Genomic DNA, 14,901 nt, shown 5'->3' with positions numbered 1-14,901 from the left:
GTTTGATGTCGAACATCTGAGTGCTGACATGCAAAGAACACATGATGATAGCCAACGTTCTGGAGAAACCATCACTCTGGATTCGTCACACTTCAAGCACCTACCTCAACTTTCATCAGCCCTTGCAATCTTTGATGAGCCAACTCCACCTGACACTCCAAATCAAACATCGGAATCTACACCATTGGTGGCCATTCAGACTACATCTTCACCCCCTCATGCTACTCAATCTGGCTGAACAGTGCGAGCTCATCAATGACTCGTCAAAGAGATCTGATATAACTATTGTTAGACTTTTTATTTAACAAGGGGGCGATGTAGTTGTGAGACTAGGTGCTCTAATACCCTTGCAGTTCTGGGTGGACTTGAAAGAGAGCTTGCGTAACCTACTGGGTGTGTGGTTATTAATGGTTATGACGCATCAGTGATTCAGTGTGTGATTTTATGTGGAGAAATAAAGACATCTAATCAAGAGTTGTATGTGTGGTGTGGTGTGGTGTGGTCTTTGCATGCTCCTGGGCTGAGGAGGATGCGACATATGTATCTTCAACAACAGTACTAGGCTAGATCCCTTCTTCATGAGCGTAGCCCTGACAATGTGCAGGAGTGAATTGAATACTATTGCTATGAGGCATGCCAAACTGTCCCTTAATGGCTTGTACAAGATTTCCGGGAACCTATCAGGGTCTGGTGTCTTACTATTTGATCATGATGATTCTAATAACTTTACCTCTTCTACAGATATGCAAAGGTCTAGTATGTTCCTTGTGTCTCCATCCATTTCTGGGAGGGCAATCTCTGTAGATATATATATTTGGGTTGGTAGTCTGAACGAATTTACACCAAATCACAAACAAGCATTTACAATGCAATGGGTCTCGCGTTTGCTCATGTTAGAGCTGATCACGTTGTAAACTCCTAACCCGACTTTTCACCTATCGGGCAAAAGTGCATTTATGTACATAACCCGAAAAAGTGAAATGATCTACAGTTTAGGTATGGGGTTTTACAGATTAATGCTTACACATGCAATTGGGGAGGGGTAAAAGGTTGTGAATTGTGCACTCTCTGTACTTTAGGGGCTAAAGAAGATGTTGTTCATCTACTCTTCTTTTGCCCAGTATACAAGAAACCTAGGGATTGTTGGATCAAACCCGTTTGTAAATATGTGGGGGTTAGATCCTACAAAGAAGCAGAGCGCATATTTCAGTCTAATACTTCACAATTAGTGGTGTTTGGCACGAGTAGATTTTTATTTAATGTGTACCTTATTAGAAAACGACTTGGTCACAAACTGTAATATTTTGTTAGGTGGCCCGCTCTTCCCCTTCCTTGTAAAGGTATATGATGCACTGTTTCTTCGATCCAAGTTAATTAATTTTTTAGTTCTGGCTTTTAACTAATTTATAAATTGTTATTTATATTTTTATAAGCGGTACTGCTTAATCATGGAGACATCCATATATTTCTTGCCAACTGTATGTATTGTATCTTATATTTAATTGCGAAATGTATATATGTATGTTGTATTTATCTCTTGTCTTGACTTTTATGGCAATATTTGCCGAAATAAAGTTTAACGAACGAACGAAATGAACTATGTAAAGCGCTCGACTTCTGCCAAGCGAGATCGCGCTCGTAAATTAGAGAAAAAGAAGTCCACGAGCCCGATGGAAAACAGCGAGCCTCGCATGTTTTCTGTACTTGGTCACTGCGCTCGAGGAGGGCTAGCCACCGGAAAAGGCATGACGTATGCATGCCTTCGACTAATGAAAGCAAGCAGATTTTATTAGGCAAGCCCACGAACTAATAAAAAACACTGACGTGAAGTTGACAGGGCTCTGAGCCCTTTTCTAAATACAAAAGCGTCTCTTTCTGGACCAAGAGCTACCTTTCTGCCAAATTTGGTGTAATTCCGTCCAGTGGTTTGGGCGCTATTGCTGTTCAAAACCCCCATGGAAAAATGAATCTGGGGGGGGGGGGTGTTTTGGGTCCCCCCTCCCCCTTTTCTGAGCCCCACCTGACTGATCACCTTGAAACTTTCTAGACAGGAGCAGAGATGAGCATCGTATTTTATTGGAAAATTTTGCGAAGACTCATCTAACAGCTCCAAGGTTATTAGCGAACTAAAAACGCTTTTTCTATAGAAATTAAGTCCTAGCTATAACTACCTAATGGCGACTGCCGCTAGGCAGTATATACATATATATTGCTGTTGGTTGTTCTTAAAGGAACCTCTCTCTACCTTGTCAAACTCCGGTTCTTTTTCTCATTTTTGATCAACAGACAAGCAGTAACAAGGAAGCTTCAGTGAACTGGAATATGCATTGCACCCACTTGAAAATATATATATAATTAATATCCCTGCCAGCACTGAATTTGTAGCTTGAAACAAATGTGATAACACGCTATATTTTGCAGACTGGTTAACTTTTTTAAGGTGCTCATTCCACTTGCGCCATCTTGTGGCGCCTCCTTCACAAAATCTTCCTCAGCTGCTTGTCACTGCTCTACATAGTTCCTTTCTTTTATTTTGTTATTTTCAGCAATACTGTTTTCACTTCCTTAGAACCCAGCCGTTACGTTTGCTGGGTTGGGTAAAACCATCTCTTGTGGATTGATGCCGCTCTCGCTCACAGTCGTCAGCTTCTCTACGTTTAATTTATTCCAGAGGAAGGGATAGCGCAAACTCCACCTTCCAGTCGTAATAATATTTTCATCAACGCAGTAAATAGTCATAGTTTCTTTAATTTAATCTGTCGTTTACTTATTCTCCAAGGTCTGTACATACCTGCACCCAACTTGTGTTGTCGCTACAAGATACTGACTGCAATTAAAATGCTAGGCTAAGCTCAAACCTCTAACCTCGCCCGCATTCTATAGCATTTCATGGCTCTAAATAATAGATGTTAAGTATTACCCAATTTATTGTAGTTAATTTACCATACTTCTGGTGGTTCGAACGGTGAGCTGAGATTTGAGCTCATGGCTTGCCCCTTACCAGCTTGTTTGTGTGATAAATGTTTGCCTACGTGAGCTATTCCTACGGCATCCCAAACGTCTATTTTTATCAGCTAGAGAAGAGTGCATGACGGAGTGTATAGTGTGCCTGCATACTTAAGAGTGAGCTTTAAAAGTATCTACGGAGTAAGCAGATGTTCTTATGCAGGGCTGATTTGAGGTGTGGGTGAGCTGGGCCCAGGCCGCCTAATTTCAGAGGAGATTGGCGCATATAAATTGATTTGAAACCTGCTTTTAATCATTAATTGTATTTCAGTCACCAGCTCCTGTCTATTCTCTTGAGTTGCTCAATAAATTCTCTTGTTCCACTCCCTTTAGACTCTGTCCCTTCCCCCATGCTTCTCCTTTACACTTCCCACCACCGCTACTACCACCACCACCACCACCACCTCTAGCATCACCAGCAGCAAGAATGAGAAGGTGACAGATAACTGGTTGGTGACCAGATATCGACGCAGGAAATTGCATTTATATAGCAGCTGGTATGGTGCCAATCTTGCCTTCGGAGAAGCCTGCCTTGCGCCCCTCTGCTGCATTGTTCTGCACACAGGGCACTGTTGGTGGCAAGCAAGGAGGATCAGTGGGAGATCATTACAACTCGCGCCACCGAACAAAATAACACAAATAAGTAGCGTGAATGAGGCAGTGCACTCTGGATCACTACCTGCCACTGCTTTCATGTTCGGTTTAAAACAAAAATGTGCACTGTACACAGCATCCACTGAACACCGATTCATGTGCTAAGTGTTCACTTTTTAAGCCGAGTCATCAATTACATGCGCCTTCGTCCCCATATTTTTAAAATACTTCAGGGTTGCAGGTGTACGCAACTCACCTTCCAACCTGGTGAAGATGAAAATGTAATTCTTTTGACCAAGGCGCTGAAATGTCAGACTGTCGTCCTCTAGACCCATGAAGTAAGCAAATTGCAGCAAGGAAATTGAGTTTGCGTGTTATACATTTTTATTTTTGTCTGAGAGAGACTGAGAGGGAGAGATCCCCGACTGTTGATACTCGTGTTATTGCCTTTGGAAGGGTAAAGGGATGAGTTGGTCATGTTGTGGGTTGAACCAGGCCCGCTACAATTATGTGATTCTGCGCTACCGCATTTTCCGCATTAGTAAAGATTTGCCACATAATCCACCATGGACATATGTTTCTGCGCAATGGAAGGCCCTTTGCAAAGGTTGACCAGTCACCTCTAAGGTGTTTATTTCTGTATTTGGGTGTCGAGCTAGTAGTAATGAGATAAAACCTGTGCCCTGGCAGCGTTATCATGTCAAAATGTCTAATTAGGGAACTAATACTATCGCACAATGTGCCACATTACAACACACAATTTGCCTTTTCTTGCAGTGTAATTTAATTTAACCTGGTTCAAACCTGCCACAATATTCCAGTGGCCCTGGTCTTAACACAGGCTTATACACGCGGCCCCTTTCACACGGTCTGAAGCTCACGTTTAATGTAAGGGTTTTCAAATCCAAAGTTTGAAAGGTTTGAATGTTTTGTGAAATGTGCAAGGCTCACTGAATAATGGACTACCAGAAACCTGATCTAATTTAATAAATAGAGATTTAGAAAGGGGCCCCAATAGGTTTTGAGAGTAACTGCTGAGCACTCCTGTCCAAGAGATTGGGAGATGTCCACCTTTCCACTTTAAAGTATATTTTTAGAATCTACTCGAAGGGGCATGTTGAAACATATTCAGCGAAGAAAGATGCTCCACACAGTTTGTTAATAGTTAAACAATGTGATATTAGGAGGGTATGCCCCAGTCACCTGAGGAAGTGGTAGGTCTTTTGTAGAACACCACAAACGTAATGCACTATTTCCTTGGTGCCCGTACCGAACTGGTGATGATGATTATTATTATTATTATTATTATTATTATTTTTAATGTATGAGACAATTGCGTTGTAAAATTCACCGTATGGTGCTGTTATGTATTTATTTTTTTCGCTGGGTGAACCCCACTGACCCTATTTAGTAGATTCACCAGCTCTTATTGCTTCCAGTGGGCCTGTTCCTAGCAGTGAAGACAGTGAGCAGTGTGATGCTGGCCCAGTGGTGTGCAAGTAGACCGCATCAGTTGTGAAGGTGGGCCACGACCTCCTTTGAAAAGCTGTGGGAATTGCACTTTTTTAATTAAACAAATGAAGCACTGAACCCAATGGTACCTCCTGTTTATATATTGCACTTAGGAAAGTTAAAGGAAATACCTCGGGGAGAAAGAAACAAGAAGGGCTCCATATTGGATTTCGCCCGATATGTTATTTTAGCCAAGGATGGCCCTGTAAGCTCCTACTTTAAACATTTTTTTTTTTTTTTGCGGGAGTGGGGGGAGTTTACAAAAAAATAAACTCATAATAATTGTGGTTGATTCACTAGTGAGGTAGAGCAGCAGGGCTTTTCATATCGATTCTGAATGCCAAGTAGGTTAACAGAGGTTTTTTTGTCAAAATAAGAGGACAGTGTGGCCCAGTGTGCTCAAGACTTTTCAAGGCATGTTCTTAACAATCGTATACTGCAGCTGAATAAAGGAACTTAAAATCAATTACTGCCCAAATTGTAAGCTATTTTGTGGATGTCAGTTTGGGGGGGGGGTGAGGGGGGTCGCACAGTGGTGCCTAGAACCCCTAAGCAAGAGCCAGAGTACGTTGTTTGCCTGCAGGTGATAGACTTACTTTAAGGAATGCTTGTGTATAGACCAATAGTAGTACATTTCAGTTTTCAATAAAGCAAGGAATTTAATCCTGGATGTAGTCACAACCAAATGGAGTACTAAAATGTTCTATACTGCCGCTGATGAAGGAAAGGAGAGTGCTCTCATTATATCTGAAATGTTGTTCGAGTTTGGTATCAGGGTAACCTTGCACTTAATAAGTTATTTCAGTGAGCACTGGTGAACTTCTATTAATTGACTAACCCTTACTTTATTTACCTTTTAGGTCTACAGTTTAATTTTCAGCTTTGGGCTTTGCTAACACATTCAGAATATAAGATTTTTGCCAGTGTGGTTATTATTATAAATTGTAGTTATTATTTTTCTTTTTTTCTGTTAAAACATTGTTTAGCTGAAACTCTGAGATTTGTGTTTTGAAGACTCATGAATCTCGAGACCTCTAACATTGTCTGAGATACTTAGTGTGGTCCACTCAAGCATGTGTGATGGGAAAATTTACACCCTCGATCCCCCATAATATTGGTACACTTATATCCGTGCATTGCTTAAATTTTCAAATGCATGCAGTCTGTGAGACTACGTTAATAGGTACAGTCCCACACTCTTTTCAGTCCCACTTAACGTGTTAGTACGGTTTGTTTTCAGTAGTATGTGACTTCATGTGGTGTTTCGCTCATATTTTATTGCATATTTTACACCTTTTTAATGTGCTCAACAGGTTCATGGGTGGAGCTACACTACAGCAGTAATGGCAGCAGTTGGAATGGTCAAACGGTCGGCCAAGAGCAAGTGCCAGCCTCCATTTCCCTTTATAATGGTGATATGGAAAAAATACTCCTGGATGCCCAGCATGAATCTGGGCGAAGTAGCTCAAGAGAGAGCTCCCACTCTAACAGGTAAGTGTATCTTAAGACTGCATTATCACGTTTAGAGTTGTGTATTCACCTCCGAATAACCTTAATGTAATATCCTTACCTCCTACCAGAAGTGTATTTTAAGAATGCCTTCTGTATTCAGCCTTGTTTCAGAATATTTCAACAACTGAGCCTTTATAGAGAATGTCTAATGCTTCGTTGCTAGCTAAAGTTCTTCTACGGCTTCTTCATTCTCGTTCTTAAAGATTTCTTTTCGATCTTTGACATACCTGATTCACTTCCGGAGAGAAAAAGATTTTCCGTTAATTCTGTTTTTTTTTTTGTTTTTTTTTCTTTTTCTTTTTTCTTATATTTACCCTAAGTTCTGCATTTGGGCCTTCACATTTGCCAATAAAGATATATTCCTTTAAGTTTGTATTTGAAGATGTGGACCCGAATGTTCAATAGATCTAGGATTTTATTTGTACTTTTCAGGTTTTTTTTTAAATTATCTGTCAAAAGGTATGCTAACTTGTGAAATGATTTTTGTAAGACAAAAATAAGTTCCTTAGTAAAAAATACCATTTAGAAAAGACAACTACAGAATAAGACAGAGAATAAAAAGACCAATAGTAGAAAAGACTGCCCAAAAATTACTTTCTAAGATGCAAACATCAACTTTAGTATCGGGAATGCCACATTTTATAAACTGAAAAAAAAATGCATATGTCCTTCTTTTTTTTTTTTTTTTTCTGTGCAGAAGTAGATTGGTAGGTGTGTGGCTTCTCCCCAAGTCGGTACTGAAGTGTAAGGTGTTATAACGCTGCTTGTATCTAGAAATAGAAGTGTCATTTTGAATGGATAGTTTGCTGAGTTTGCTCCCCAATTTGATTTTGATTTAGTTTTATATAGTGCTCGATTGCCCGAAGGTGTCTTGATTCTGACCCAAAAGGGGCATTACCAAAAGGTGCAAACCTAGTGAGTGAAGAGCCACGGTTTAAGAGATTTTCTGACTGACTGTAAGTTTGAAAAGTTATTTAAAAAAATGAATGAGAAGAGAATTCCACAACTTTACTGTTCTGAAAAAGAAGCTTCTGCCTCCACAGGAAGCTCATTTAGCTTTTGGCAAAACTAAGCAATTGGTTTCCGTAGATCTGAGCTTTCAAAAGGGTGTGTATCAAATAAATCTATCCTGAATGTATCTGGGGGCAGTATTATGTACAGGCTTATAAGCTTAGCAAAGAGCTTTACATTCTATTGCCTTTGCTACAGGAAGCCAATGAAGCTTTTCTATGGCTTGAGATGCAGACTGATAATTTGGAATCTTCATCAGGAGCCAAGCCGATGCATTCTGTAACATCTGAAGTTTGAGAAGAAGCTTTTTCTTAATGCCCAAGTATAACCATTGCTGTAGTCCCATTTAGCAGGAGCAAGGTGGTGACCACCGTCTTTTGAAGATCAGAGGGAATAAAACATTATTTTCTAATTATCTTTAAAGCATGAAATATTGATGAAGCCAACATATTAATTTGGTCTTCAAAATTGTTTGTGATTTAAAAAAAAAAAAAAAAAAAAAACCCAAGTTCTTCACTGTCTGCACTGGTAAGGAAGGTAATCCCATTTCCTGGGTAATCCCAATTTTTGAGCCCCTATGAATTGTCATTGCCTAGGAGAAGAACCTCTGTTTTACTAGATTTAAGCTTTATGTAGTTTAGACCGACCCAGCTGCTTATTTGCAACATTCAAGAGCTAAATTTAGAGGCAGTGTCATCTGGGTTGCTGGAGACTGATACCACTATATGCGTGTCCTCGTCGGATGAGACCACTGAAAAAACGAATGATGTAATGAATCTAGCCAGAGGTGTGAGGTAAAGGTTAAAAAGTGTGGGGCTCAGCAAGGATCCCTCCTGCACACCACATGGTAGGCAAGAGTGGTCAGAGACAAAACCCTCCTTGGCAACTTGTTGCACTCAGTGAGGAATTACTTTATTAAACTGAGTGCAAGACCCCCTATTCCCAGTTCAACAAGCCGGTCGATCAGAATTGTATGATTGACACAGTCAAAGGCCGCCAAAAGGTCTAATAAAATCATTGTGTCCCTGCCGCCTTCATCCAAAATGGATCTCAGTTTCTTGGATGCGGCTATCAGTGTTATCGATGCACTGTGGGATTTTCTAAATCCATGTTGTGTACCATGCAGCAAGTTGTTGATTTTTATGAAGGTCATTGAAGGTCTTTTTTATGCAAGGTAAACCTAATATAAATTCAAATAAAACGGGTAATTAATTGATTACATTTGCATGCATTTTAACTAAATGTATGGCATTGTTCCAAAGGTAAATATTTGAAGGGCCATGGATGTTAGTGTAGTGTTTGCAGTTGTTTTGCTGAAATGTTGCCAAAAATGTATTTGGTCTTCCTCTTGTTACTTGATCACGGAGATAATATTTCGCAATGCCCTTTGTAATGTTTTTCTGTAAGTATGTGATCTTTTCACCGTTACGAAGTGTCATATTTGCTGCGAAGGCAGCGGTGGTTACATTTGTTTCACTCGTTCCAGAAACGTTGTCACTGGGAGGTGAGAAATGTCGAAAATGCCTTTTATAAAGAAAAATGTATGCAGGTTTGTAGCATTTATAGTAAATTGATTAGACACATTTAAACATATGAATTGTACCAGCTACAATGTTAAGATGTTTCCACACGTAAAGGCAAAACACTCTCAGGATGTTGGGTAGGGCATCAGCCCGGTGGATTCATCAGAGAGCAAGCAGCACACTTTATGCTGCAGAGACTTGCACATAGGAGAGCACACAGAGACCTGCACATAGGAGAGCACACATAGACCTGCACATAGGAGAGCACACAGAGACCTGCACATAGGAGAGCACACAGAGACCTGCACATAGGAGAGCACACAGAGACCTGCACATAGGAGAGCACACAGAGACCTGCACATAGGAGAGCACACAGAGACCTGCACATAGGAGAGCACACAGAGACCTGCACATAGGAGAGCACACAGAGACCTGCACATAGGAGAGCACACAGAGACCTGCACATAGGAGAGCACACAGAGATCTGCACATAGGAGAGCACACAGAGACCTGCACATAGGAGAGCACACAGAGATCTGCACATAGGAGAGCGCAGAGCAGTGTGGCTTGCCCAGTGCTAGTTAGGATCAATAGTGCCGGTTCCAATGTTGAAGGCAGCTCAGAACAGTGCCAGGTTGCATAGCTGTCTGTCCCTGCGGTTGTTCAGAAGCCTGATGCGGGAGACAAGAGGTTATATTGTGGCTATAAGTTAATAATAGCATTATTTCCTACTTGGTATTGGAGAAATGTTACTCTGTTGTATATTTTCTGAGCTTTTTCACACTCTCTGTAGTACTAATCCAGCGTCTTCAAGAAAATCAACACATCTAGTGCATGCATTGCTTCAGAATGGAGCACATAGTAAATGGTTAAAAACCTTGTAACTAGGTTTATTCCTTCTTGCCCCATATTTCACCTCCTTCTTACTGGACTCATGTATGAACTTCCAGGATGCGTGAAATTCAGAAGTCACCAGTTGGGAGAATTCCTTTTCACTTGTGTTCACCTTTGCACGTTCTGAGTCATGCATTTAAAGCTGTGAGCTATTATCAAAGCAGGCAAGGAGTAGTGAAAATTTCACTTTGAAGGGGAGGTGTGGAAGACTAGAAGATATCCCTTGCAGAAAAAGACTTCAGCATGACACCTTGACCGTAGGAGGCTGTAAATGCGGGTGCAGAACCAGGTTATAGAAATATTCCTAATAAACTCCAGCTTTGGCAGACATAATAACGTAACTTCCTTCCCAAATGTCCATGTAACCTATGTTCGCCTGTAGCATTTTCACTGAAAAACGTAAAAGACAGGCCAGTAAGAGAACCGACTGAGCTGAAGATACCAACAGAACAACTTCACCTAAATACTTAACAGAAGTAGTAGTGAAGGATTCGCATAACCAACTGATCTCTACCGTAATCAGTCCTGTAAGGCAATTATGGAGAAAAGTAAGTGAAACAAAGTGCTCAAGGTTAGAAGATAAAAGGTTAAACTCTAGAATCTGCAAATTACGACCCAGGTAAAAGTGTACATCGTTCCTCTGTATCTGGGGCCTCATCACTCATTATGTGATTCATTCAGAAGGTATCACCCGCCCAGGACCTGTATTCTCCCAGATGAGGTGAATGAGCGTCTAGAAATAATCACTGAAACGTGGCATGTGACCTACACTTACCAAGTCGTTCATCCTTGTTATGAATAACAAGAAAACAGAATAAAACCTGAGAATGTTGGTAATAGCTTTTTCGTCACAAAATCAATACAGTAAGTACCACTAAGGTGTAGACAAAACCATATGTCGCGCTGTACGGAAAAAATCGCAGGAGATTCAATATATATGGGAAGACCGAGAATGGGAAAATTGGCGTTTAAGGAAAATAATCTCCGCAAGATATCACTTCAAGGAGCGTCAAATAAAGAACCCTAATCAAAAGACATCTGTGCAAGAAACGGCAATAAAAGAACCAAAAAAAACTGAAGTGCTGCCTGCATTCCTACAATGGCCAAATAGTACTGTACCAACGGTCATGGTATAATCTAGGAAACAGCACCCAAAATGTTATTTATGAGATTTATGGTGAGTCTGTCTACCAACTCCCCGGCCTAGGAAAATGCCCCAGCTTTAGACTGCAGTGCCTTAAGAGTTGGTGCAAATGCTACTGATCAGTGGTTAGCGATGCAAATAAGAAATAAAGCTAGAATCCCATACGTCAAGGGTGCACTGAACATTTGTAGCATACTTGTAGCTTGGATTGCCACAATTCTACTGGTAAACAAAGCTACTATATGTGTACATAAAATTCTCCTTGCAATTGCAGTGCTGGTGTAACTTCCTCACAGATTGTGACTGTTATGAATCAAAATCTATAGGTTTTCCTCAGTGCATGTACACCAGACACATATGTATTGTCAGAACGTCTCAACTAGCTGAAACATTAGTGGCACATGCTCTTGTTCATGAACACTGGTACAATAGTTTGAGATGCTGATTAGTTTCAAGATTTTGATCCACCGTTTTAGTTATGGCTAACTTAAGTAGCATGTTTTGCAAGTAACTTTGTTTTTGTTTGTGGAACACATACAGATCCTTGAACCGTAAATGTAATTCCTTGTTGGTTATCCTGTAAAGTTTAATGGAGATTTATTCAGACATGGAAGTGGAAGGCAGGTTGATGCCTTTAAAATGAAAGGGACGACCCATCCATTGCTTCTATAAAACGTGCAAGAGAGGTAAAAAAGAGACTTGGTATAGAGTCAGAGGCCAGCCTCCTTTTGTCATTTTCTTTGCAGCAGTTTTTAGAAAAATGTACCAAAGATTGAGTTAAAATATTGTACAGATATCTAGGTGGGAAAACTCATAAAGTTTGTAGATATCTGTGGATATTTCAATGCCAATTCAGAATGAGATTGGTTGGCAGTTACTGATTATTTTGCTGGTATGGCCATTTTTGGGGTTCTATCAACGACAGCAACTTTTTGGGAAATATATCTGTGGTGATTGTGGGGCAAGGAGAGCAATCTACACCAAAAGGGAATGGTTGGGCAGTCAAAGAAAACTACCAGTTTACCCCCTATGAAGAAGGATAGTAGCATTAAAATTTATTGGGATTAGATGTTTAGCACAACCGGAATATTTCAAGCAAGACAAAGAAATACAAAAAGTAACATTGTGTTGTAAAAAGATTTGAAAGACTACAAAACAATATGATGAAATGATATGATTAAGTCACTCAAGTGTATGAATATAATATTAGGGAGGGCCCGGTTATTAAAAGCTAGACAACCATGCCACCCTGCACAAAGCACACCTGCGATAACCTCACAGATGACAACCTTCATCTGTAATACCACTGACGGGACACATTTATGAAGCTTTTCACATCTGTTTTCTGTCCGTACAAACAGACTTTCTGCTGCACTTTCTATGAGACACCTCCAGTTGTGAATATTAACACAACAGGGTTACATCAGCATTTGAACTCTTTGGTGATATGTATATGATATATAGGCTTCTGCAATCCCAGTATAAACGCCTGTCATTAATTTCTTTATAATTGGTGACTTGTGACGCACACAGTAACCGATTATAAAGAAAAAATGTCAGAACTCAACTACAGTCGAGTTCTGATGGCACAATGCCTACTGTCAAAGCCAGCAGCCTAGGTGAAAGGCATGACTGGTTGCAGAGCAGCTGCCTAAAGCATGGAAAAGAACACATTCTTTTGCACTGTTTAGCTAATTATAGAAAAAGTTAGAAGCTTTCTGCATGTTTCTACATATTCTCAGCTACTGCAGCCTTTTTTTTTTTAACTGACTTGTATTGACCTGTTTTGAATACCTTTTTGCAACAAACATCTAACAGGTTTTCAATGTTTTAAGCTTTGCACTAGAGGTTCTATTTTTATTCTGCATATTTGAAAATGTGCTCTCTCTTTTATATCAAAGAGCAGCGCACCAAGGTTTGAAGTGATTTGTGGTAAAGGTGATGTGTGACAATGTATTATATGAGATAAAATACCTCATCTGTAGATGATAAGGATATTGCAACTCACCTTCGAGATCCATAACCTTATAAAGGAACTCCTCAGTGACTTGCGATATCCTTCCACTGTAGCACGACGATTCTTTATCCCTTATATCATCTTCACATCAGCAAATTATCAAAGAAATACCTGAAAATAAGCTGTGATTCAGGAGTCTGGAACATCAGTGTGAACATCTGTAAAAGGCTTTCCCTAATTACACTAAATACTTGCTAGAGAATCGCAATAAACATCCATGGCTTCAGGCCCAGGGACCGGGGAATGAATACACTGTGGGATAAATTCTCCTTAGCTCTTTGAATCTTTCCATCCTGGACTTATGGCTGTCAAGCAAAAACCCTGCAGACTCCACACTCCAGTCACCTTTGAAACCCCTTGTTCTCAGTGTGAGTACAGTATGTGCAGGCACACCAGCTTCAAATCAAATACCGAACACCCTGCCACCAAGCTGCATCCATTGCAGGAAACTGAATACTTGATTAGCAGTACTAGCTTTTCATTAAGTATTCAGTGGTCTACCATGCAGTGCATGTAGTTGAAATATGAGATTCCTTATGATATCTGAGGACGAGAATGACCGTATTTGACCCTGCTGTGAAGAATTCTGCCAAACAAATTGGCGTCCTCTGCAGACCATTTTACTAATAGACCTGTGACTTTCCTCCAGTTCCAATACATTTCACATCTCACTCTCCCCACTCAACCTTTACTTTCCTTTCTCCACATCCTAATCATGAGGAACACTTATTTGCTTCTATTGAAATATGTTTTAACACTTTGACCTGATATCAGCAGACATCACACTTTTTTTAGGTTCATCATTTTTACATAAGTTCGGATGGAAATTAATAGTACTGTTTTCCGAATCAGAATTTTTTACTTCTTTCTGGATACTGTTAACAACTAAAATAATGTTACTGAAGGCTATACTTGTTCTAATCCAACTGTGATTTACAGCAGTACATAAATGCGGCTTTAACGTTTTATTCCATTGTCATTTTTTTAAAAATGGGAATTAAACCTGTGTGTTGGTATCTTCTACCATTCAATTTATCCCTAAAAAAAACTTTTAATTTAGCTACTTAAATCCCAATTTGATCATATAATGAATTTCTAAAGAAAGTATTCTACCAAATTTGCAGTCGGACATGAAGAGGATATTTTCAAATAATACTGTCAATAATTCTGCTCAAAACAAATTCATTTTGTTTTTGTCTTTATTAAGCCCTACCCGTCCTCGGACACCACAGAGTCTCCAGAGATCTTCTGGAAGTGATGCACCTAGCAACAAAGAAAAGAACAGCTGTCAGGTGTGGAAATATCAAATTGTTCAACCTTTGACTAACATGTTTTTTTCTTATGTACAGTAATTATTTTTATGCCACAGTCCTCTGACTCCCATTGTGTTACTATACCACGGCATAGAGAAAAGTATATGAAACCAAGAGTTTAATGTAAGATTGGACTGAAAACTCCTGGGTAGTGTTCACAGAAGCACGGCCTCAGAGGGTATAACTGTGACAAGTATGTCAAAAGCAAACCAGATCACGAAGATGTGGAGCTTTAAATTCCTTACGCCAAAGAAAGCCAGGTGTCCAGTGTGCTCCAAAGAAGTTAAGCCACTGAACATTTCACAAAGCAGATCTTGTACATGAAACCATAAATCCTGGATTCCCTAAACTGTACCCTGGAGAAACAAGGCAGAA

At 40.0% G+C, this 14,901-nt stretch overlaps 1 protein-coding gene across 1 annotated transcript in view; it reads left to right on the top strand.

Annotated features, from left to right (window-relative positions):
• Positions 1 to 14,901, top strand: part of BNIP3 (BCL2 interacting protein 3) — a 97,937-nt gene that overhangs the window by 51,289 nt on the left and 31,747 nt on the right. The window contains exons 2-3 of the mRNA XM_069239743.1: positions 6,426 to 6,603; positions 14,421 to 14,505. Of these exons, the coding sequence (XP_069095844.1) occupies positions 6,426 to 6,603; positions 14,421 to 14,505 (263 nt within the window). The remainder of the gene's footprint in view (positions 1 to 6,425; positions 6,604 to 14,420; positions 14,506 to 14,901) is intronic.

The sequence above is a fragment of the Pleurodeles waltl genome, chromosome 6, assembly GCF_031143425.1.
Source record: "Pleurodeles waltl isolate 20211129_DDA chromosome 6, aPleWal1.hap1.20221129, whole genome shotgun sequence".
Taxonomy (NCBI): domain Eukaryota; kingdom Metazoa; phylum Chordata; class Amphibia; order Caudata; family Salamandridae; genus Pleurodeles; species Pleurodeles waltl.
Note: the sequence above shows the minus strand (reverse complement) of the source record. Positions and strands in the feature narration are given on the sequence as shown.